The sequence below is a fragment of the Pocillopora verrucosa genome, chromosome 7 (genome assembly GCF_036669915.1).
Source record: "Pocillopora verrucosa isolate sample1 chromosome 7, ASM3666991v2, whole genome shotgun sequence".
Taxonomy (NCBI): domain Eukaryota; kingdom Metazoa; phylum Cnidaria; class Anthozoa; order Scleractinia; family Pocilloporidae; genus Pocillopora; species Pocillopora verrucosa.
In genome coordinates, this window is record NC_089318.1 from 969156 (window position 1) to 994164 (window position 25009).

Here is a 25009-nt window from a genome sequence, read left to right on the forward strand (position 1 = left end):
GCACTCCATGAAAAAAAAAAAAAAAAGCAGTAAAAAAACGAATTACTTATAGGTACGTTGTATGTCTATTTATTTTTTTCGTCTTTTCCCTCGGTCAAATCGTACAGATTCTGTTTAACTTTCGGGAGGAAGCGTACCAGCGAGAAGTTCGAGGTCCTCGCAAATTCCTCGTGTCAGTTGAGGAAGTTGATATCAGTGGATATAAGAACGGATTACCAAAAATACTGGCGAAAGGAAATTGAAAGTAAAGTATAAATACGTACTAGATATAGAGATCCGCTGTGTTTCAAAAGACTGCAAGATACATTTCAGCTTAGATGTGAGAAATTGTGCTCACTTGAGATATTAAGGGAAGATTTCTGATTTAAAGAACTAAGTCTCTGTTGTTTTCCATTTTAAGAACTTAAGCCTTTATCTCCAAAGTTAATCTTCGCCATCTTTAGCCGTACCCAGTCCTCCGTTAATTTATCGTCACCTCTTTGGTGTTTTCCACATACGCCAATCATTCCAAATTTCATTCTACAAAAGGCAATTCTCTAAAACGCCAAAATGAAACCCAACATTCAAAGTAAAAACTCCATACTGCCTGCCATACATTTCTTACAATTTTGGTCATGAGAGTTTGGTGCTAAATCAAACTTTATCCCAATGCTTTTATATTTTTACTTCTCCTCTCCTTCGGGCTTAAAATGTATCGACACTGTAGGGGGAAATCATTTTTGTTCTCTCCGGGATTGATATTTCAGGGGTAAGGTTTTCGTGACGAAGTACATACTTTAACTTTGAGGCTTAACTTTGATACTTAAAATAAATAATATGATAGGCGTTGGTTTAACCATTTATGGAGTGTGCGCTCACCGTTCTTCTAGGGATTTAAAAATGTAAATCTTAAGACGTTTTACAGATTTTTTTAATGACACTTGGGATCTGCTTACCCTTTTGCAGGTTGATATTTATTTTCGTTTCAGCTATGAGACCCTTAGGGGGGATGCTGGTTGGGACCATTGGTAAGTCTCCGCTATAGGACCCTTAGGGGGCTCCTTGATGAGACCAATGGCATGTCTTCGCTAAGGGACCCTTAGGGGGCTCCCGGATAGGACCATTGCTTTACAATCATAGGGAGGTTGAAAAAGAGACAAGCGTTGAGAAGTCTTAAGTCTTAACCATCGTTTTATTCGAGGGGTTGGGGGTTGGGGTAGGTAGTGTTTCAGGGTAAAGACAAGACCTTGGAAACGAATTGACGTAACGGCAGTCAAAAATCAACAGACACATAGTAAGTTTATATAAATTTATATTCATCACTGCAGTTTAATACAGTTAGGTAATCAAAATACTGACAGCTGCCTACACACACTACTCGATAGAAGAGAAGAACAATTGATACCTATTCTACATTTATCTTGCGTGGCATTTCCTTATGAATTGGGCCAGAAATTAAAATGAATTCTTTAGTTTCTAGTAATAAGCTGATGGGTGATAAACCACTCGACAAAAAATAGCTGAATGTAGAAATGTAGAATACCATAAAACGGGACTTCGACCCCTGCTACCGATATTCATCGCCAGAAAAAGCTTTTCATTCAACGCAATTCAGTCTGAAGTCCGAAAAATCCAAAACTGAAAGGAAAAACAAGCAGCAGACCGAAGCAGCCAATTGTACCTTACTTTAACATGCTCTAGTTCACCAAAATATATATTTCGATCTACATTTGAAGTGTTCTTCAACGTTCAAAATTCGTCAAAGTTTTCTGTCCAAAATATGAGCGAAGGTTCCATACAAAGTATTACGAACTGCCTTTAGTGTATTTAATTGTTAAGTTTACGGTTACGGCAAACGGCAAACGGCAAAACTTAACTCTCGTTTTACACAGAATTCGATTACTTCTTAAATCAAGCATGTAGTTTAAAAAATCTCTTATTCATAGTTTATGGAAGTATTGTTACTTCTGAATAAAAACGGCTGCAAGGAGACAGCAAGAAAATTGAGTTTTGACGTTTGCCCTCAATGTCATTCTTATCCTTTCCAACCTCTTTTCTCTACACAGAGTATAGAAGACACAAGCATACTGTCTGGAAACTACAAACAAACTGAAAGGCTACAGTCACCCCAGACTGGCCCCAGTAACACCACCCTCACATTACAATACCATAAAAGTGTTTACAAATCACTTTCGCCATAGAGTGCTGTGGAGAAGGACATGTAGTCCAAAGCACCTGGCACAGCGTCAGGTCCCTCATAAGGAGCCATTCGAGCAATACAATACTCAGCTTGATCCGGTGGCAATTCGCGTCTCAGTTCTTCTGTAGTGATAAACGGCTGTAACAGAACAAAAAATATATGTATTAACATTTTCACGAACGCGAGCAGAAACAGGAACTGATTGTTCACTTTTAGTCATTAGCCTTTACACCCTATCATCAGTATGCATTTGTTTAACAATCAAGAGCTTTTTTAGTGGGTTATCATTTCCTATATTCTCGTCACCTTAATATTTAAGTCAGAGGTGATATTGTGAGGAGAAATTAGACTCTAGTCACAGACTCTAAATTAGACTCTAGGATTGAAGGGTTAAAATTTTTCCGCGACAAATAAAGTAAAATACGAACAAGAAGCTGTTCAACCACCGACGACATAAACCAAGCAGAAAATGAGACAAGGGACGTAAATGTAAAATAATATCATGAGAGATAGAGAGTCACCTTGTCCCCAGCAAGGATTCTGAATGACTCCATGACTTGTTCAGCGGTATCCGTATCAGCTACTTCACGCGTCATGAAGTCAAGGAATGCTTGGAAAGTCACGAAACCTGTGTTGTTTGGATCTACAATTGTCATGAGTCGATTGAACTCCACGTCACCCTGTGGGATTTAATAAATTAATAATATAAACATAATATATAAGATATAATAGAATATCAATTATTCAAATAATACGCACTCCATGTTTTTTTTTCCTGTTCACAACCATGAGCAAAATGTATCGCATTAATTCTAGTGTTAACTGGTCCTTGTAGCTCTGTGGCTCTCACTTGCGTTCACATTGCTCTGATACGCTCTGTGCGCTTCGTTTTGCATTGGTTTTGCTAAGCTGCGCCCTAAAAGCTAAGATTTTACCTCGCCTTGAAAAGCTGTTCGCATCTCGGATCAGATAAAGTCCGCGAGGTAATACCCACCATTCAAGTGGTGTTTTGAGCGTTAAAATCAGAGCTGTGCTGTAAGTGAAAAGCGTGTGTGTGTGTCAAGCACGTTCACAAACCTTATCTCCTTCAGGAAGCGAGTGTCCTAAACTGACCAAGCACTGTCTAAATTCATGAGGCTCAAGTCGCGAATTTTCATCCTAAAAAAAACAAACAAACAAACAGAAAACAAAACAAAAGTTAACGCGATAAAAATACGACGAAATAATATTTAGAATGTAACCTTTGATTTCATAATATACCACCGACAACTTTCATTACATTCGCCTACTATTTCTTTACTATTTCAGTTGTGCAAAAATTTCTTGGACTAATGTGCATGTAAATATCCATGAAACGTGATGTCACATCACGGTGTTGGTTTACATAGCGCGCACACACTAGACTAACTACAAACGCATACCAAAGGGATAGTGCAATAAGCTATGATCCTATCTCTCCAGTATCAAAGTATGGCAAACCTTATCGAAAAAGTTGAATGAATTTCTGAATTCTTTCATCTGTTCTTCTGAGAGACCTTTGGAATCCCTTGTTAGAATCTGCGAATACAAAAACACTTTGCCTAAACAAAGTTTTGGAAACACACTCTTTTTAATAGAAATGGCAGAGAAAAGGAAGCAGATTTTCCCTTTGCTGTCCTCAATTGTTACCTTAACCAAAACTAAGTCAAACAAAGCTATCAAAAGTCAATCAGGAGGCGAAACGAACTGCAAAAGACATTGTCAATCGATTTATCCACGATGTCAGCTTCACAATATTTTCAATTATTCATCCAATGAACGTTTAACTGAATTCCAACCTGATTTTCAACTTCATTGATGTTTCTAGCGATGGCGGTTAGCAGCTGCTCCCAGTTAACCCGAAGGGCCTGCATAAAAAGATAGAAATTCATAGTTATTTATTCATTCAAGCTTTAACCAATCATGGTTTATGGCAGTCACTTGAAATGCGCTAGTCCATCACTTGACATTACTGGTAGACATAGCTTGGTTATAGCAACAGAGACCCTATTGGTTCTCTAGTTATAATTACTGCTAGAAAGAAATTCATCGATCATGCTTACTTCCATAGTGTACTCTGTATGGGGGTTCTCAAAGATCAAAGCTTCTTGAACATCCTGTAAATATAAGAACGTTTTCAAAAATTTAATAGTTTTCAAGGCTTAAGACGGAAAGGCGAAATCTTACCCTTTTGAAAAGAGAACGCCGTTTTTGTAAATAAGAGTGTTAACCCCTCCTTTATCTAAAGTAATACAAAGAGGCATTCACTTCCTCAATCACATGTTCCTTTCCGGCAAATTAATGTATCTTTTGCCTTTTTTTTAATCGAGCAAATATTTTTCTGCTTTGAGTTGAAGAGTGGTTTGCAAGTCACAGAACATGGTTCCAAACAAGTGGGCTCGAGCAACGTGAACCGAAAAGAATTCTACAAGCAGTCTAGCACTGATGATATTAGTGCCAGACCCCAGCAAACCTCTCCTCGACTCGTCTCAAATCTTCCCGCGGGAGGAGAGACGAGCGTTCTGTAAGGTCTTAGGTAAAATCTTTTTTTTTTCTTTTTTAATTTACTCATGCTGTTGTGTTTCATGCTGTTGTGTTCTTACCTGGTTAACCAATTCTAACTCATCCATTTGAGGCTTGTGGCTGGTAACATCTCTTTCGAGTGCTTGTATAGCTTGCAGTTGTTCCTGTTATTGGTTATGATAACAATACCATGAGCTTTTGTATTCATTACTACCCACATTAATGGAATGGAAAGTGGATGCCAGGGGGGTGTCCTTTGGCTCCCACTGTGTTCTGCCAGCCCCCTGTTAGAATACCGCCCCCACTCTTAGGGCTGCGGAGGAACAGCCGCTAAAAAAACAACGCGAGAACTTTAAGATACTACGTGAGGGTGCGTTTTTGACAATGACCAACGACCATTAGAGCCCTATAAGCTCCCACTGGATGACTATGCTCCATTGTCATTTTGCCAAATGTTATGAACTTCATTATTATGATCGCTTCAGAATACAAAGCCTACTACTGCCATGGCGATGCAACAACATACCTCCAAAGGTCCATTGGATGTCAAAGTAATCGACCGTAACTCCTCCTCGTTCCGTTTGATCCATGGTCCGATTTGATTAGCCTTTTGTGCAAACTCCAACCGAAGTCTCTCGTTTCCTTTCGTCTGTTAAGGAATATATCTTTCCGAAGTAAATTGTTATTTGCGATTATAAGAAACGGCTTCTGCTCGAGCTCCCCTCCGTAACACTTTCCTTACCGCGAAATTTTCACTTCAAAAATTTAGCACTTTGAGTAAAACAGTTTCAAAGACAAGAAGTTCGGAAAATATCGTCCATTTAAAGAAAAAAAATGGAAAAGTCATTTCTGAAATTTAGTGAAAGATACGTTCTTGTCTTTCCTTCTCATTTTCAAGCAGCTCGTCTCTCTTTGGTACCAGAGTTTTGACCTCACTCCATGCAAGCATGATTTCCTTTCAAAGAGAAAAACAAAGATAATTGATTTTTACAGCATTCCTAAACTTGTTCAGAGGCATACTCAAGGCAATACCGTTATTATTCGATTAAGCGCCGCGGCGTTCATTATATTTTTTGTGATTCGAGGGCGGCGTTTATTCGAGGGCAGCATTTGTTCAAAGTCCAAACAATAGTATGGTAACTGACCATTTTGATTGTAAAGAGCAGAAACATGTTTTAGTGCTTGTTTAAAAAGTCATTTTTTATCTTGCTCTTAATTTCACAATTTGCATGTTAGTACTACTGCAATACATAAAGTGAATAAAGATCTTGTGGCGGATATGCTTTCTGGACATCAGAACTGGTACATTCAAAAGGATCTGTGTCTGGTCCACTAAAAATTTCCAACTGCGATCGAAGCAATGATCGCTGTGTGCTTTTTGAGTCTATCATTCGAATAAAAGCCGCATGATGATGCGACGTTTATTCGAGGACGGCTTTAATGAATATTTTTGCTCTAAAATGCGGCGTTTATTCGAGAGCAGCGTTTAATTGAATAAAAATGGTCAGGCCCTCTCAAGATACAAGTGCCGATTAATTTGCTGGGGAAAAAGATGATGAAAAGGTCAACGGTAAGTGAAAGCTACTGAATACACACCAGGGTGATATTGTTATTTTACTAATAGTACTTGGTCTGTGACACTCCAAAATTACATTACCGACGCAAAACCGAATTGTTACCTGTTTAGTAAGGCTGGTGTAGGGGTTTTCCTGATCAGTCAGTCTCTCAATGTCTTCACCTAACTTCATAATGGAGTTATACTCATCTGACGCAGCTGGCATGTTGTCCTTGAAGTACTTGTGGGCATCTTGCAATTCCTATCAGAAACCAAAATGCAGTTGTCTGTTTATCCTAAGATCTTGATAACAATTTTCCACACTGTCTCTCTTACACTTCTTATAATTTAAGCTCAGAGAATTTAGAGTTTAATCCCACAACATCTCCTGGTTAAGATTTTCACCTTTCCTCACATCATCTTTCTACTTGAAAACATATTGATATTGAAAGGAGAAACTTCTTATTGGCCACCGGTTTTTAAACAGCACCTGGTCTCCAACCTTTAAGTTAGAATTAAGATTTATCTTACCACAACTTCCTCCACTGTATGCACACTGAACATGTCCATTAAATCTTCTCGTGCACTTTCAAGCCAGTTGTTGAATGGCTTAAAAAAAAAAACCGAAAAAAAGAGATGCATTTGTGAGATAAAATCAGACCTACAGAAAACTATACAACTTCTGGCTAAGATTAGTAAACAAACTTGTAAGGTTAGGAAATAAAACTGCCAGTATCAACTGCGCCACTAAGAAAACTGTAGGATCAGTGTTGTATATCAACCTATACACTCTATCATAAAAGTATCCATACTCTCAATACTCTTCTCTATACATTTAATTTGGTACTGAAAAGGAGAATTTGTGTAAAAATCAAAGATTCCTAGGTTGGTGATCATTTCGTCTATTCTCATGATAGTAATGAATGATTCAACAGTATCACTGTAAAGAGAAATTAAATACTGGTCATTTTCAAAATTTAAAGGGGTTAATTCACAAATTATGTTGCTGTTTGCATGCAGCTGGTAAACAGCATTAGCAAACAACCATTTTGTCTGGCTATAGTTTCGGAAAACTAAATCAGCACATCTCTTCAGTTGAGCCAACCCCATTGTAGCATAAATTTGAAAAAAGTGCACAGGGGCTAATTTAGAGTATACAATTTTTATTTCATGATAAAAGCAGCTAATATCTGATAAATAGTTAAGCTGGCAATAAAGTAATGTCTCTTACCGCAGCTTTTTTAGCAAACTCTAACTGCAAATTGTCCAGTTGTACCAGGTCTCTTTCACGGTCCTAGAGAACAAAGGTAAAAAAGTTGATTCAAACCCTTTCAATAACCTGCATAAAGAACTTTAATTAGTTTATTAATGGAAAAATAAATTTATGTTGAGGGCAAACTGTCATTCAATCAATGATCACATTGTTACCTCTAAATAATTTTTGTCAAGGTAAATTCCCTTTTAAATCATTTTCTTTACCTGCAGTGAGTTTGTTGGAAAGTTGATCAACACTAACAGCCTTTTTAACATACCTCGAGTTTTTTCCGTCGATCTTCTGTTAGCTGTCCAAGGTCTTTCCACTCGTCACAGATTTGCTACAATTAGAAGTGAAACAAAGATCCAATTCTTAAATCAAGGCATATGTAAAATGTTTGCACACACTCTTACTTTTAATCAGTGACCAAAGCAGTGGGAATGGAGGAATTTTCAAATCTAAGGTGCAGGAGTATTCAAAACATAAACCTCTCAATTTCAAGGTTGTATGCCTGCCAAAGAGTTACTGGGAACTCCATGGTGAGCCTGGCTATTACTTCATTGCAACCTGTGTCACTGTATTTTGAGAGTGGCTATTTAGTAATTTCATATAAATGACAAAGAAACCCCAAAGCAAGTGTTGAAAACTGTTTTATAATACTAGAACATACCTGGCACCTTTCATTAACAGAGGCTACTCCACTGTATCCAAGTGCACTGAAAACAATCAAACACTAATTTTTTATCACAGTTACACCAAGTACTTGTCTTTGGTAGCTAATAAATTAGCAAATGAGCTAAGTCCAGGGATGGTGTTTTAAAGCACTCAATTAATTTTTTTATGGGAGATAAAAATTTTAATATGATGCAAAGCATCCTATTTTGAAGCCTATATTGATACAATTTTACCCTGACACAAGTCTAGGGGTCAAAGATTATCCTAAAATCAATTTAATTTGTTTTTTCACAAGATGATGATCCATAAAAATTTATTTGTCCAGAATAACATTTAAAACTTAAAACTTACTTAAGCTCCTGAGCAATTGCAACTATTTGCTCCACCCGGTCTTGATGGGCTGCTAGATCACTCTCAAATGCCTCATGCTTTTTCTTCAAAGCCTGAAAAATATCGATGCATAAAGGTAAGCACACTTAATTTTTACAATTCCCTGCCTTCTTCAAAGAAATAAAGAAATAATGCCAACAGTGATAACAGTAATGATAATGATAATGATAATGACAGCAATGGAGATAATGAGAGTGATAATGACATTCTACGACCTGACCTTAAGTACTGTTTGAAACAAATTAAAATTTATTTACCAAAATGTCAGCTAGTGAAGCATTTTCAAAATCATCTTTCTTCAACATGTCAGTTTTTCCACTGGTCCAAGCTTCGTGAATATTGCATTTGTGTTTGAACTTTTGTGCCAAGTGGTCAAGTCGTTCCATCCTTTTCAGAACAAAATTTATCAAATTGTTATCATTTCAATATACCATATTTACCCATGTATAATACACACTTTTTTCTATAAAAATAACCATCAAAATTGTGGTGCGTATTATACACAGTTTCTATTGTTTTTCAAGCACATCCTAATTTGCATACGTTAAAAACACAACAAAAAAAGTAACAAAAGCCTAATAATAATTGGTCTTTATTAGCTTGAGTTAAATAATCTACCCATGAAACATTTTCAATTTTGATCCACCACCACAACTAAGAAAGTAACAAAAGCCTCGTAGTAATTGGTCTTTATTAGCTTGAGTCAAATAATCTACCAATGAAATATTTTCAATTTTGATCCATGAATAAATTTAGTAGAGTATTTAAGAAACAGCTGAAGAGACAAACATCACAATCGTACCGTATTACTGTAATCACAAGTGATCAGAAATTCAAAGTGGCAACGAAACTTACCACTGTGAAACGTCAGTTGTAGGAAGAATTAATGTGTTTTTCGCTGTGAAAACTTTTTTTAATGAAAAATTTGGTCAAAAATCAGGGTGCATATTATACATGGGCACATATTATATATGATTAAATATGGTAATTTGAAATTTCTACCTTGCATATAAAAGGAAATGGCTGAAAATATTACCAGTACATTGCATTAAATCAGGATTAAAGCAGCCAATCACCCATACATCAGGAGTTATTTTCTTCTTTCAGAGCTTTCACTTGCTACCTTGCCATTTCTTTAGTTTTTATGAGCTAGGTGTTAAAAAAGTCTGTGCACAAAACTTTTACCTTCTCATTTCCTTCAACAACCAATCTTCAAAATCTTTCTCTGCACCTTCTAAGTCTCCCCATGCACGATTGATGTCCTGTAGGTACATATTAGGAATTTAATGATCATTTTGTTTCCTGCAAAATCCCTGTGTGTACTATAGTTAGGTAATAATTAGTAGATGTCTTATTATTATTGGCTTGTTCTTGACTGTTATTAGCTCACTAAAATTTGGGTAAACATGTAAATATTTGGAAGTAATGGTCAGAGGCTACTCCAACGATTCCTAGAGAATGGTGATATTTTCTTGGCTCACAAAGTTAGAATGCACATCATCTGATAAAGTTGCACATAAGTTAGTCTTTGAGTTGTATCTATTTTTAACCCTATACCTCTTAACATCAGAATGTCTATTCTCAATACTCTTCTCTATACCTTTCTCTTGGTACTGACAAGGAGAATCTGTTTAAAAATCACTTTTAGTTGGTGATCATTCTCTTCAATCTCATAACCTTAATGTTTGATTCACCAGTGAGTGAGCTGGTCATTATGACTTACACTGATCATTTTCCCTTCTGTTGGGAGGTATGCGGGTCGATTTCCAAGGCGAAGTTTGGTCTGCAATGTGTTGAAATTTGTCTCCAGCATGCCTTTTTCTTCTACTCTGGGAGGCTTTTCACTTCTTCGGTACACACGAAGAGCATCAAGCTTTTTCTGGAAATAGAATTCAAATCTGATTATTAAAACTGTTAAATTTAACCACAGAGAAATTTCCATAAGATTAATTATTCCTGTTCCAACATGTCATTATTTTCAAAATATTAGGTTAATAGAGGGAAAAAATTGAAACCTCTCCTAAATACCTGCATATCACCCAGTGTCCCATCACTTGATCTGTCCTTCAGCCATGGTAGGGTTTTATTGATCCAGTCAAGAAGCTAAAAATGAGAAATAAGACGAGGAACATTCACAGTTGAAGTACACATGGCTGCTCAAAACACTCCTTTAATTAAAGAAATCACAGACCACAATGCATGATTTTACAAGAAAAACCACTCCCTTCAAGAGGCATCTTACCTCATTTTCAAGATTTATAAATTCTGACTGTGAAATACAAGTTAAACCAAAACACATGTTGGCAAGTAAACAAATCTGGGATACATACATCACTTGCAACTTTTTCATAGTCCTCCATCATCTTCTCGTTATCTCTGTTTATATTGAGAACCTTACCAATACGCTTAGCTGCTGTGTCAGCCTGTGTATCACAAGGAAAAAATACATGGCACTGAGTGACAATTATAAATACCATCAAAATGAATTGTTGTTAATCCTCAACAACAGAGTGCATATTCTCCGTCCTGTTCTTTATACATTTCCCATGGTACTTTAGCTTCTTCAGTAGATAACAATTCCCTTTGTTCTCAAAACCTTAATGCTACATTCAGTAGTGTTTATGTAAAGAGAAATTAGATACTTGTTCCTTTTAGGGGTGAGGGGATCTAAGTACCTATGACAAAATGTTTTGGGGGTTTTTTGGTTGGTAGCTGCATTTAAAATTTGAAATAATTGGCCTTAATGCCTAGCAAGTTCTCCTTGACCATTTCTTTGCACATTGAAAGTACCATTTGGCAGCCAAAAAGTGTCTCATTTAGCATGTGGTCAAAATGATCATGTTACATAGCTGTGAAGTACGAAACTGTAAAGACACAAAAAACCAGTTTTGAAGTTTATTCATTTGTTTCGCCAGAGGTTTTGCATTGTTCAGGCAACAGAATATCGGTCAGCATATTGTTAAACTTACTATACTGGTAAGTTTAACAAAAAAATTCCTTTACCACAGTGGAATGATACAAAATTGGAACTGACTAATCTGGAGAGAAATTTCTCATCAATGATTAACTCCTCTTCATGAATGAACCTGTCTGGTCTGCTACTGCTGAGTAATGATTAACACCCTCAGTCACACAGATACCTTTTGAGAGCTGGTAAAGGCATGGTAATAGGATGAGACATAAGTCATCACAGCTCTTTCATCAGGCTTTACAGTGTTCACCATGTCTATCAACAAGAAAGAACAGTAGAAAAATAAATGGTTTTTCATTATTTGCTCTTTGGTATCACCACGGATACTGACGAGAACATATCATCCTTGGCAGTGTCATAGCCTAACCTACCTTCAGCGTCAAGCATTTTGGGAATGTCCAGATGTTTCTCAGCAACATCAAAGGCATAATTCAAGTTTTCCAAAGGCCTCTCCTGATCATAAAAATGTAGAAAGAGTCATGTGTCACAACAGGACCAGACAAGCAGGTAAGCTCCTAACTGTACCTAGAGTGAATCAAATCACTTCTTTCTAAAGAGTGTTCTTTTTAGCATAAGAAAACAAGAAAAAGAGTTACTGTGAGAGTGAATTGGATTCAGAGAGCTGAATTTTCAAGATTAACCCTTCTTTCATCCAAACAGCTTTTATAAAGCAAACTTTCTCGAACTTTATCCACCAAAATGAAACAGAATGATACAACTTTCAATTCAGTGACTAGAGCAGATCTGTAAAAGCATCTCTTTATAATTTCAGTTTAGATGTGGGAAAGTGAAAATTGTGTATTTTGAGAACCCATTCTTTAGATAAAATTGCTTCTGGTCAAGATGGGAAAAAATATCTAGAAAACTGACACATCATTATTGACTGGTTTGTTAAAATTTCATGCAAATAAGAAAGATATAGCACACAATGAATTTAAATAAAATGATAGACAGGTGCTACAAGAATAAAGTTTTGATCAGCATATTTGCCAAAAGGGAGAAAATTTTAAAATAGTCTTTGAGTTTGGTATAAATTTATTACAACAAATATTTCAAGGCACCAGGGCAGCTTTCCTAATTACAAGAGGTACTAACAATATATCATTCAAAGCTTGAGGTATTTAATTTTTTTTTGTTGAGCATCATAAGCCTCCAGAGAATTGTTAATTTTCAAAGTTTCAATCATACACAGGCATGAAACAATTCGATCTAAATAGAATATCATTGCATAAAATATTGCTCTTTGGTGCATGAATGATCAAACCAAATTCAAAAGATACTCCACTAAAATTTCCAGAATGTGGTAAGACATATTTATAAACTAGTTACATAGCCACCTGTGAAGTTCAATTATGTTTTTTTAAATGGCAATTAGACTTTCAGGTTTTAAAAATAACTCTGAGCTATTGAACCATATAAATATGGAAAACTGGTACATATCATTTGACAATAGTGACGATCTTTTCCTTTAATGGCAATATGTGTTGGACAGGAAACAGAGGTAGTTACGCATGCATGCATAAAGTAGCAACATCAACTAAACCTGACTGAGGTTTAAAAAAATTTCACTCGTATTGGCACTCGATAAAAATCAAAATCGTTTGTTAGTTCTCTTGTACAAAGCTGAGATCACGAAAGTGCACTGGATCACGCATGACATTCAAATGACATTCAATTGATCCAATATACGACACACCCTGCGGTTTTCGCGTAGCATCGACTTTTTGCTAAGTACAAAGCACCTAACGGAGTGTCCGGTTAGTGACAACATCTTACCTTGCTCAGGGAGTTATAATCGATAAGGTCCGGCCGATGACGATGAATAAGAGCACAAAAAGCCAAGCCATCTTTAAAACTACAAGAAAATCCATAGTGTTCGCGTTAGTTAAGTTATTGTCGGAACAATCGCTCACCGCAAGAATCAGATAACATATGCACACACACATATAGATAAACACGAATACCACATGCATACAATTGCAGCTATCGCTACGAATCAATACGAATAATCTACCTTGTGTGAAAGTTTTGCACGTTGACATTTTTATATGGAGCAGTTTTACGCTGACACCAAAGCAGCAGGCCATCCTTTGCAGACAATTCTAACGACAAATGAGACGGAAAGACGACAATTACGTTAAAAACTCTTGCAAACTAGGAAGTTATCAACAGTAGATATTTGCCAAGCTTTACCTTCTACTGCTATATCTTGGATCGCAAACCGAAGAATTATCGTCCAGATCATTCCTAAAATCATCTTTAAGTTACCATCCACAATTTCTGAAAAAAACATAGTATATAGGTGAACGAGTCCATGCTTGTTTCCTTAGAGAACAACACCCCCAATAATACTGCCAACCTCTAACATACCTTCAGCTCCAATCGACACTAGTTTCACTCCTTTGCTGGCCACAAAGTCTAGGGCTTTATTGACATTGGAAATTTTATGAAATCGCAGCCGTCCTTTCTCGGGTTTAGGAAGTCTTTCGCCTGATATTACTTCTAGCAAAGCCATCAGTTTCAAGCCATCGCTAAAGTCTTGGTCAATTTCGTCAATTTGGACGTTAATTTTTCGAAGATGAGAATTGCACCAGGCTGTAAACGTCTGCGTACAAAATAAAAGAAATAAATGGATCTTGGGATATATAAGATGTTAAAAATTAGAATAGTTTCCGTAAGGATGGGAACAAGTAAATCATGCACTCGCTGTTGCTTTGTCACGGTACTGCAGCTTATAGCTATTAACGTACCTTTTTTTGTTGTCTTTCCCAGGCAGGATCAAGCAACCCTCTATCTTCCTCATTGTCGTAGTAGTAGCCATAAATTTCTGGTTCATCAGACGCCATCGCGAACCAACAAAGTTGCTACTTGAATGATAATGTTTCACTCGTAATTCGAAGCTCTAAGTTTGGTTCGATTTCTTATCGAATAACGACCAAAGCGTTCATTCCCAGCTCTAAGTCGATCGCTCACGGTCAGCCTCGTAATGAAGTATACGTAAAGATTGGCGCCAAACACCAGCAAGGAAGAAATCCAACATGGTGACTGATGTGGAAATCGAGCGAGAATTTGAGGAGTTTTCTGTCTCCATAGATGATCTCTCTGTACTAGATAAATGTAGGTAGTTAGTATAAAATAATGATACCCTTTTCCATCCATGAGGTGGAACTCTTACCAATAGTTAATCAGAAATGAAATCTTCTGATATATTGTTTTTTTTTGCGCACATTAGTGAAGGAACTTTGCGTCTTGTACCATTTGAGTGCCTCCGAGTTAGTTGAGGAATGGATCGCCTATGTGACATCTATTTCATCTACTCATGAACCTGATCTTTCAACTTTGGAAAATTTTGAAAGAAAGGTAAAGACTCATTTAGTTTGTAACTTTGGTTGTTGGGAAAACATTAGTTGTAGCCAGGTTATAGGTACAATATTTTTTCGTCGTTCGTAGGCAAAATTTTTTCCAAGATTGAAAAATATTGTAATCTGAAGAATTTTAACAGCGTAAATTTGCTTCAAATTTCAGGAAAAATAATATGATTCTTTAGTAAAGATAAATGTTAGATGTTAGCACTCTGTATTCAGTTTCAACTGTTTGCACAGTTTGGAATTAACCCTTCAAACTTTAAGAGTGACCAGAATCTAATTTCTCCTCACAGTAACACTGCTGAATCATTCAGGGAGATCATAAAAATAAAGAAATGATTGCCAAGCGTAGAAGCTTTGATTGTTTTAGGAATTCTCCTTGTCAGAACCTAAAGAAATGACTATAGAGAAAAGTTTGGAGAATATAGATACTGATGTTAGGGCATAAAGGGTTAATTGACATTCTCTAAGCTGGTGACCAGTCTCAGATGTGTTAGACATATATGTTGATTGGAGAAATGGGGTAAGGAATTCCAAGCACAGTTTCCCTGGAATCAATCAAATTCAAGGTCAGTTGTTGACAAAGCTACTGTATACATGAAGAATTTTGGGCCTGCAAAGTCTTTAATTCTTTAGTATGTAAGGTTCAGTTTCTAAGAATCCCTTTCATTAAACAATATTTGCTAGTTTTCTGTTTTTTTCATCGAAATAATTCCTAATGTTTTCTTGTGTCTGTATTTTCAATTGCAGTATAAAGCCAAGAAACCACAGAGGCAGTTGAACATTAAAGTGGAAGAGACCAAGCCTGCACTGTATAACAAGGATAACATAGATGACCTGTATCTTTTAATTTGCCACAATATTGTGATCATTATTGAGATTGCTTTTATTACAACCTGATAATTCTCTAGTGACAAATCACCTTAGATACTATTGGTCTGTCAGTTTTCACCACCCTATTTTGCCATAAGAAAGTCTGTTGTCAAAACTTTATTCAGAAGGGCTGACTGTCTACCATCTTCAGTCAATTCGAAGGCTGAGGAGAGGAACTATGTTTCTAATGTCTTACAGGCAAATGCTATACAAAAACTTTTCTCCATAACTGCTGAGAACCAGTTCCAACTAGTAGCACTCCTGATGAAAGAGAACCAGCTACTGGTTTTGCTGTTATTCCTTACATTCAGGGTGTTACGGAACCCATCAAGAGAATTTTGAACAGCCACAACTTTAAAGTTGTTCAAAAACCTTTTCAGACTTTGGGGCATATTTTTGCCAAACCTAAGGATCCTGTCATGAAAGAACAACAAACCAATGCCTTTTATTCTATTCTTTGCAATGACTGACAACAAATTGAAAAGTGGTTTTCTTTTGCAAAAAAGAAGATTCAGCTTTGTCGGAGCACACATGCCTAACTAACCATACAATTGGGTGGGATAAGTCTAAAATTATCACCACTAATCGGTGTTACCACCAGAACCTCTTGTTGCAGCATTTAGATCACCCTCTATGAAGGTACTAGACAGGAGTGTCAAAACGTTGGGTCTATAAATTGTAACTTCTTTGGTTACATTCATTAAATCTGTAAACCAGATTAGCATCAAACCATGTCTGGTTATCCACCTGGTTGCCATGTGACCTTTAATATATCTTACTGTCAGTCTTGTATACCAAGTGGTTTTAAAGCCCAGGTTTTGACAATATTCCTTTATTCATACAAAACAAACATTGCATCAGACCTTGACAAGTATACACAGTATAAATGCGGAGGGTGAAGATTTGTATGAATGCTACCAAACCCCTGGAAACAAGGTATTGGGCTCTGTTCTGTTTATCTCTGTGAATTAGACTAACTTGCATGGCTGCTCTTATTGAGTTGGTTTCAGCTCAGTTTTGATCATTTTGGTGTCATTTTGGAAAAAAAATTAAGTATTAAAGGATGTCTGTCTGTCACAGGTTACCTCCAGCATTGAGTGACATTTCTCTGATAGTTCTCAGTCACCCAATTATAATCAATCTACTTCTGTTTAACCACAACAAACACTTTTGGTTTAAATTGTCTGATTTCAGGGATCAATGAAAAGACCTCATACAACTCCTGAAGCAGCAATCAAAAAAAGACATGCATCTGTTGGTTGGAGTCCTGGGACAACTCCTTTATCACCAGCTAGTTTTTCTCCTGCCAGGTAATTGTGTGTAGGAGGTAGGAATAAAAGATATATCACTCATTTGGGTTAACCTCATTGTCATGTGTTCTTGGGGAACATAGAGACACCTTGACCAACTGGCAACTGACAGAAATCAATGGTAATCTCTGGCCAAGGCCTTATTTGCAAAGATACATGGAGAGGACTAAGTGACTAATTAACATGTGTCCACCAACCTATTTGTAACTTGATTGCCAATTAGCAGTGGGGCATCAACTGACACTTTGACCTTGCACAGAAGTATACTTACCTGTACTGACACATTAGTAAAAACTTGAATTTGCTTTAGGAGCCTGTTCAGGAAACTATTCTGATCAAAATTATGTTAATCATTTTTTGCATAATTATAATAAAATTACATAATTTGAACTTGATATTTGGAATTTAAATATATTTTTTCTTTTTAATATGACTGATTTTTTAAAAGTATCTTTTATAGCTTCAATATTTTTTAACTGATAGAGCATACAGAATAATTTCTCATGAAATAACTTGAGATAAACAAGCTGTGATGGATCAATTTCTTTTGCTTATTTACGTCGTCCTCATTTATGAAAAAAACAAATGTTTTATATTGTTTTATAGTGCTACACCCAGTGTTAAGTATGGCTCCCGTAGCAACTCAGGAGAAGTTGTGTGCTCCTTTAATCCCAGTGGAGATAATCCACAACGAATCTTTCAGCAGCATTTACCAGCATCACATCTTACAGTGCAGTGTGCAGATCAGAAAGAGGCTTTTGATGACTTCAAATACATGTTTCATAAACAGGCTGATAAGGCAGCTGGTATGTCTTTTTATGCTGACTTCTAATATTTCAGTAAGACTGGTAAGATAGATCTTGAGTAAGCTTTGGAAAATGTTAAAATAATTTAATTACAAATTTGTTGTTAGTTTCTTCTATTCTTTTGTTTTTCTCTCTTTTGCATCAGTAGTAAAATTAACCTGTATTTTCCTTTTAGTACTAAGTGACCTCATAGATGACATGGCAGAAAAATTACAGGAAAGTTTAGGCATTGAGGAATTCTCAAGTCTTAGTATTCCAACTCAGGTACTTCTTTAGAGATACAGAGTTACAACCTTTTAATACATGATAAAACTGGAAACAGCACACCATACATGGATTGTGGTTGAAAGATTGTTTTTTTTTCTCTTGTAATGGTATTGTTGAAGGTAATTTAAACAATTTATATAAGATATATGTATAAAAGTGGATTGTTTCTTAACAAATATATATCTACCCTTTTTTTTTTCAATTTAGGAAGAAGTTTCTGTCATTGGTCGTGTTTGCTGTGATTCCAATGGCAAATTGAATGCACAGTCTGTAATACTTGAGGGTTCTCAGGAAATTTCATCAGGACAACGAATTAAGTTGGACCTTTCTGAACTGCGGCAGTTTACAGTTTTTCCTGGCCAGGTAACTGTGTCTTTCATCTTATCTGTTCACCTTCATTATGAAATAAACAATAATTGAACAGTATTATTATTATTAATTTACTTTTCAGGTTATTGCCACTCAAGGATTAAACAGCACTGGGCAAAAATTAGTTGTCAATAAAATTTGTACAGTAAGTCAATGAAATTCATCCATTTAAAAGTTTCACATTGTTTTATAGTCATAATGATGGCCGATGATTAGGCTGCTGGGATGAAGACAAGTGAACCCTAAGAGTTATAGATTCAAGGGTCTAGAGGCATCTCTCAGCTGAGATCAAAGTTTCTGTAGCTTGACTGGAATTATGGTTGCTATGTCCTTGCTTATTTGTGGTCAATTGGAAGTTACTTGTTCTTCTTTTCCTAAAGATTCAACTCTATGGAAAAATTTAATTTGGTTCTTATCTGAAGGGTAGGAATTATAGAAATTAGTTCAAACATGAACTGAACAGTTTTAAACCAGTATTATTGTTTGACTTTGCTTTTAGGGAGTTCAGCTTCCTTTCCGCTCATCATCAGACAATGTGGAGCCAGATTCAGAAGACATGTCCTCAGGTAATTCTTGCTTTCAGCTACTGATCTATGTAAGTTTATATAATAAGCTCAGTTATGCACGCATTCTGATTGGTTCTCACTTATGATCTATAGGAGGACTGACGTATAGATGACGTCATCATTAAAACTTTTTAAAATTCTTTATTATATAAAACAAATAGATTCCAAGTTGCCGTGCTTCTGTTCAGTAATAGATCACAGAGGATGTCAAAATGTGGTAAGAACATCAGTGACACACTCGGCTGCGCCTCATATGCCACTTTTTTGTTCTTACCACATTTTGATGTCATCTGTGATCTATTACTGAACAGACACACAGCAACTTGGAATCTATTTGTTAAGTAGATGCAGGTTATAGGATTTACTCTGCTGCCCAAGAGTTTCTTTAACCCTTGAACTTCCAGAAGTGATCAACATGTAATCTCTTCCTGCAACATCTATACATTATCCAGAAAAAAAAGGTAGTGAGACTACTCTAACTTATCAAGCAGAGTTTTTTCTTCAATCTAACACCAAGTTCTCATAACTAATTGACAGGGATATGTGTAAAAGCTCAAGAGGAGAATTAACAATCAGATCTTGGGAAATTAAGGGGTTAAAACATGTTATAGAGAGCCTTACACTGTGTTTTTCTGACTACATCTACTTACAACAAATAGGCCACCATACAATGATTGTTGGTTTTTTTTTTTTTGCAGAACCTTTTTTGATGTTAGTAGCTGCTGGCCCCTTTACGACTTCAGACAGTCTACTTTATGAGCCCCTTGCTGATCTAATAAAAACAGTTCAAAATGACAAGCCAGATCTTCTTATTTTGGTAAACACAGATCATCAAATTGGTTCCCTTTTCAGAATGATCTTTGAACCACAGTTTTATGAATTACTTTTCTTAAGTAATTGCTCTTTCTACTTTCTTTTCTTCCTAGCTTGGACCATTTGTTGATAGCAAACACGAACAGATTATTGTAAGTAAACTGCAACACTTCTTGTTTATATTCTGTTCTAAACTTTTAGGGTAAATGCAGGTTGTTGTGATTAATAGTAATGTAAACTCATTTGAATTTGAAATTTGGTTTTAGTACTAAATACATGATAAGATTAGCTTCCAAATTCCCATATGGGTGGTATAACAACTGTTTAGCTCTTTCTAATGAAAGGGATTTCTGCAATTTGCAGAATGGTGATTTAGAGGAACCATTTGAAGAAATATTCGATCGCCAAGTGCAGCAGATAATCAAAGCTACTGAGAAGTAAGTAATCAATAAATTTTATAGTAAACCCTGTCTTGTTAACACTTTAATTTACTTTTCTTGATATTCTTGTGAAACTTATTACAATAAAGTTATTTTCAACAAAACTGTCACCAGATCAGCCTGATGAGAGTACTTGCTGGGTCAATAATTCTCCTGATAAGTTTTCAAATGAGTTTTAAAAACAATTCCTTAAACAATATGCTTTTTTTCCTTTTCAGGCTTTCCACTGTGGTTATCTTTGTACCATCATATCGAGACATTCATCACCATTTTGTTTATCCCCAACCACCCTTCAGTACTAAAATTGACATCTCAGAATCCAGTACAACAGAGGTATGCCCATTAGTTATATCTGGCTGTGTAACTTAACCCTACTTGCAGTATCACCCCTGAAGCACTCCTTAGGTTACGAAAATAAGGGAAATGATCAACAACTAAAGAAGCTCTTGATTATCACACAAATTCTCCTTGTCAGCACATTAGGAAGTTTATAGAGAAGTGTATGGAGAATAAACATACTGATATTAGGGAGTAAAGGGTTAAGTAGTAATTGTAAGTAGTTGTTGTAGTATGCAACTACTTGTGTCACAAGAAATAGAGAAGACACAACCTGCACTTCCACATACTTTTCACCTGCATTGTTGTTTTGATCTCTTACAGCGAATTCATTTTGTGCCAGATCCATGTACCCTTGTGGTCAACAATGTGACCATTGGTCTTTCATCCATGGATGTTTTATTGCATCTGGGTAGTGAAGAGACAGTTTGGTAATGAAATAGTCTAGAATACTCATATCAATATTTTCATTATTTTATTTATCACCAAACAACCTCTTGATATAATTTTTCATAATATCTTAAATTACATTTAAAATATTTCCTTCGTGTACCTTCACTGGTTTGTTTCCTAATTTTTTGTTTGCTTCAGTCCACCCGGCTCCTCTGACAGACTTGGTCGTCTTGTGAGACACATTCTTTACCAGCACAGGTTTATGAAATATTATGACATAAATTAATTTAGTAATATGGAAAGTGAAGAGCAAACATTACAAGAGCAAGTCTGTAATAATTGGAAGTGACTACTGTTTTCAGCACAAACTCATCACTGAAAATTGTCAAAATATTGTCCTTCCCTTTTTCTAGATTAATCCAAAAATTGTTGAAAATGTTTTGTTTGCAGTTACTACCCCTTGCATCCACCAGCAGAGGATGTAAATCTGGACTATGAGCAGTTTGAAAAGCAAGCCATATTCCCTTACAATCCTGACATCTTGATCCTGCCATCAGACTTGCGATACTTTGCAAAGGTAAAATTTTTGCCTAATGATCAGATGTTTAGTACATAAGCCTGTGGGAATTCCTCTATCCGCTTCTAATTGTTTGGATGAGATTAGTGGGGAGTATAGGCAAGAAGGGAGAGGCAGGGGCTAAACAGTTTGCTAACTGAACTTGAAATCCAGGCTGGTTCTCTTGGTGTGTTCTTTGTTCTTTAGTAAAACACTTCACTCCTCTGGTCCCCCCCTCACCCCCAGGAGAGAGTGGATGAAGGTTGGGGAAGGGGGGGGGGCACTAGCAAGGGATTAGCCTCCCATCCATAAAGGGTGGCAATCTTCCTAGTCAGTTCTCCTTATGGAAACCAAAATAATCCAAGGAGGAATAAAAAATAGGAGTTTCCAACTGATGTTTCACCCATAGTCAACCCACTCTTGGCTGTTGTCAGTTGATGTCTCAGTTGAGATGTCAACCAAGGTGTAATACTATTGGTTGAGTGAGGTTCAACTATCAATCAAACATTGGCCCACCATCCTAAGATTGTTGGCTGATCACTGACTTACATATTGATCAATCTTAATTTCACCTCACTATTAAATAATCCTATGTTGAGGGTGGTTACTGTTAGTGCACATGATCCAGCACGAATACTTAGGTAGCTGCTAACATTTTACTTTGTATATCACTACAGGATATTCTTGGGTGTTTGTGTGTGAACCCAGGTCGACTTGCTAAGGGTCTTGTTGGTGGTACTTATGCTAAAGTTAGTGTGAAACCTTCACAACATCATTTTGAAAAGACAACATCTCACATTTTGCAAAGTTCTGTGGCCCAAGTCATAAGGATATAACTCTTTGTATGGTGAAAAAATATTGAAATTCACAGCTGTTCATTCTCATAGTGCAGTGCAGTGCAAGAACATGTTGGTTTGCCAAAAGTACCTCTGTCCCTAGTGGTAGCTGTGCTTGAAACATTTGTAAACTTCAATACGACATTGATAGTTCAATATATACCCTTTTCTATCCTATACTTGCACTTGTGATTTGATGGAGATGAGAAAACAATTACTTTTTTAGCATCAATGTCCAATGTAAGATAGATTGTTGGACTCCTGTAAGAGTGTTGTATTTTACTGAGTCAATGTAATATGTTATGAATTTTTCAAAACTCTAAAAACAAGATTGAGGTCAATGGTTATGAGGGTCATCAGAGAGAATATCTCTTCTGCCTTTTTTTAATGTAAACTGTGGACCCCTCACTTCTCAAACATAATGTATAAAGGAAAATAAAATTTTGCAAACATTTACAAGACCTTTTTGTTTGCTTCAGTCACCTCAAAAATTTATCCAATCCTTTCTAGGTTCTAGGTCCTTTCACACAGACCAATTACAAGCACGATGTGTACACTGTCCTATAAGAGCTCAAATCCGACTGGTGATAACCAATCATGTTCGAGAATTTAGTTGTAGTTTTGATTAATTGTGAATTTGATGCAGTTGGTATTTTCTAGTTACAAAGATTCTTTCATATTAAGATGGACAAGCAAGTAAGGCAGCCGTCAACTTTATGAAGTTCAGAATTTTCCAGTTCAATCTTTGGTCCTGTAATTTGATTAAACACCTCAATACTGTTTGGAATTTCGTGTGCAGGCAAGTGTAACAGTGTACCGTTGACAAATACACAGTTAGCCGCAGTGTCTTCAGGTACACTTAGCTTTTCGTAGCGAAACCTCGCTTTTTTCTCCACTTCGGACCAAGCATTCTTGGCCTCTTCACTTTCTCCAACCACAACGATATCATCGCCTGCCATAGTCATCATGGATTTCAGGTGAAGATGCTCGGTTACTGGAACAGCTGTAACGGGGTTAGCTAGGGAACGTTTCAGCCAAAACAATTTATTCCTGCTTGATTTGTTCTGGTAGACAGCCCTACCAGAAATTCTTTGCCAGTAAACAGTACATCTCCGCCATCTAAAGCAGCTGGCTCTTGCATTTCTTCGATCTCCAACCCAAGTTTGGAGAGTGGTCTTCATTTTCGCTGCTTCACCACGTCGAGTTGTGTGACCTAAACGGGCAAGTAGGGCAACTTTGTCACACACAACAGCCACATCTTCGACAAAGACACAATCAGGATACTCCTCGTCCGTAGGCAGCTCTGTAAACTTGTAATCCAAGATCTTTCAAGGCACGAACATACGTGAGGTGTTGTTGTACCGCTTTGTTGTAATCCACGGGTTCTGGAGGATCACTAAGTCTTTGCGCAGCGTCAGGAAGCGAGGAAGGAATTCCACAAACTATAGCTCCTGTATATTGAAATTTTGAAGGTTTTTGGTTCATACTGGAGGTTAAAAAAATTACTATCGAAATATGCTGTGAAAACCAGCTGGTTTAACACCGGCGACCCGCAGGCGATTCAGTGATTATGTTGAGGAGAGAGTTCTTTCAGGTCTTGTCAGCGGTCGCACCGGTCTGCAAGTAAGTGGCCAGCGGGAAAGTAAAAGAATGGGAACTGTGACAACAATTGTCGTCCGTTTGAGAATCTCGGAAAGGTTGCAAAAGTTGTGCACTAAACGTTCATGAAGTCTGGGGCAAACCTTTCTAGTAACCTGGTCTTGCGCTTTGTCAATTCTTGATGGGAAAACGGGGGAGAGGATTTCTCCTCTCTGACCTTACTAGTTAGTGCCAACCTTGGGTATATACTTCATGGCTGAACGCCATATAGATGACAAAATGGCTGAAAATATTATATTATAAGCCTCATGTATGACTTACGATCTGTCCTAGTTAACCTTATTCTACCCCTTCTACCACTAAGTTAACAATTTTTCTACCGCATTAAACACATCAACCCAGGTTAGCCATGTTCTCTTCCATTGGCTCCCATCTACCATTAGCTATGTTTTACCACGGTAGCCCACATCAACCCAAGGTTAGCCCATGTTCTATCTTGTTAACCCCCATCTACCCTTGGTTAGCCATGTTCTATCCTGTTAACCCCCATCTACCTTGGTTAGCCATGTTCTATCTGTTAACCCCCATCTACCTTAAGTTAGCCATGTTCTACCACAGCCCAATCTACCCTAAGTTAATTACGGTTGTTCTACCAGCATAATTATAATTATTATTAATTACGGTTATATTATTATTATTATTATATTTATTATTATTATTATTATTATTCATTATTATTATTATTATGATGATTATTATTATAACCAACATTTCCCCTAAGTTAACCACGTTATACCCCATTAACTCACCTCTACCCTAAGTTAGCCATGTTCTACCAAGTTAACCCCATCTACCCTGACGTTAGTGATGTTGTACCCTGTTAACCCACATCTACCCTAAGTTAGCCATGTTCT

General features: G+C 36.7%; 3 protein-coding genes across 3 annotated transcripts; 1 reads left to right on the top strand and 2 right to left on the bottom strand.

Moving 5' to 3' along the window:
• Window positions 1-1274: 1274 nt before the first annotated feature.
• LOC131775587 (alpha-actinin-like) lies at window positions 1275-14503 on the bottom strand. The gene is made up of 27 exons (XM_059091704.2): window positions 14317-14503; window positions 13937-14171; window positions 13760-13846; window positions 13581-13668; window positions 13343-13421; window positions 11938-12019; window positions 11736-11821; window positions 10926-11018; window positions 10624-10698; window positions 10319-10474; window positions 9781-9857; window positions 8853-8982; window positions 8557-8648; window positions 8201-8246; window positions 7808-7870; window positions 7507-7569; window positions 6807-6884; window positions 6400-6537; window positions 5591-5675; window positions 5247-5362; window positions 4801-4884; window positions 4261-4314; window positions 3997-4065; window positions 3659-3736; window positions 3257-3337; window positions 2701-2859; window positions 1275-2317 (listed from the first exon to the last, which is right to left on the bottom strand). The coding sequence occupies exons 1-27, from the start codon at window positions 14410-14412 to the stop codon at window positions 2159-2161; spliced, it is 2649 nt and encodes an 882-aa protein (XP_058947687.1). The 5' UTR covers window positions 14413-14503; the 3' UTR covers window positions 1275-2158.
• Window positions 14426-22501, top strand: LOC131775598 (DNA polymerase alpha subunit B). Its single transcript, XM_059091710.2, has 18 exons — window positions 14426-14683; window positions 14799-14926; window positions 15682-15770; window positions 16686-16740; window positions 16999-17114; window positions 17721-17920; window positions 18096-18184; window positions 18395-18550; window positions 18639-18701; window positions 19056-19122; window positions 19821-19939; window positions 20049-20087; window positions 20299-20372; window positions 20594-20708; window positions 21036-21142; window positions 21303-21362; window positions 21555-21681; window positions 22338-22501. Exons 1-18 carry the CDS (start codon window positions 14605-14607, stop codon window positions 22494-22496), a joined length of 1842 nt encoding a protein of 613 aa, XP_058947693.2. The 5' UTR covers window positions 14426-14604; the 3' UTR covers window positions 22497-22501.
• A 434-nt stretch (window positions 22502-22935) lies between these two features.
• Window positions 22936-24363, bottom strand: LOC131775610 (N(G),N(G)-dimethylarginine dimethylaminohydrolase 1-like). Its single transcript, XM_059091718.2, is given in 5 exon segments — window positions 22936-23512; window positions 23514-23537; window positions 23539-23659; window positions 23661-23803; window positions 23805-24363. Coding segments are annotated over 5 exon segments (807 nt in total). The 5' UTR covers window positions 23982-24363; the 3' UTR covers window positions 22936-23170.
• Between the last annotated feature and the right edge of the window lie 646 nt (window positions 24364-25009).

What these genes read in the sequence shown, in the direction of transcription:
- LOC131775587 (XM_059091704.2), bottom strand. Translation starts at nt 14,412, where the DNA reads ATGGCGTCTGATGAACCAGAAATTTATGGCTACTACTACGACAATGAG. An exon ending in TGAGAAGGAAAGACAAGAAC is followed by an intron (nt 5,363 to 5,590) that starts GTATCTTTCACT and finishes AACAGACGAAAG; the next exon opens with GAAACGAGAGACTTCGGTTG. An exon ending in AGTTAGAATTGGTTAACCAG is followed by an intron (nt 4,315 to 4,800) that starts GTAAGAACACAA and finishes TTATATTTACAG; the next exon opens with GATGTTCAAGAAGCTTTGAT.
- LOC131775598 (XM_059091710.2), top strand. Translation starts at nt 14,605, where the DNA reads ATGGTGACTGATGTGGAAATCGAGCGAGAATTTGAGGAGTTTTCTGTC. An exon ending in TTGTCAATAAAATTTGTACA is followed by an intron (nt 18,702 to 19,055) that starts GTAAGTCAATGA and finishes CTTTGCTTTTAG; the next exon opens with GGAGTTCAGCTTCCTTTCCG. An exon ending in CAGAATCCAGTACAACAGAG is followed by an intron (nt 20,709 to 21,035) that starts GTATGCCCATTA and finishes GATCTCTTACAG; the next exon opens with CGAATTCATTTTGTGCCAGA.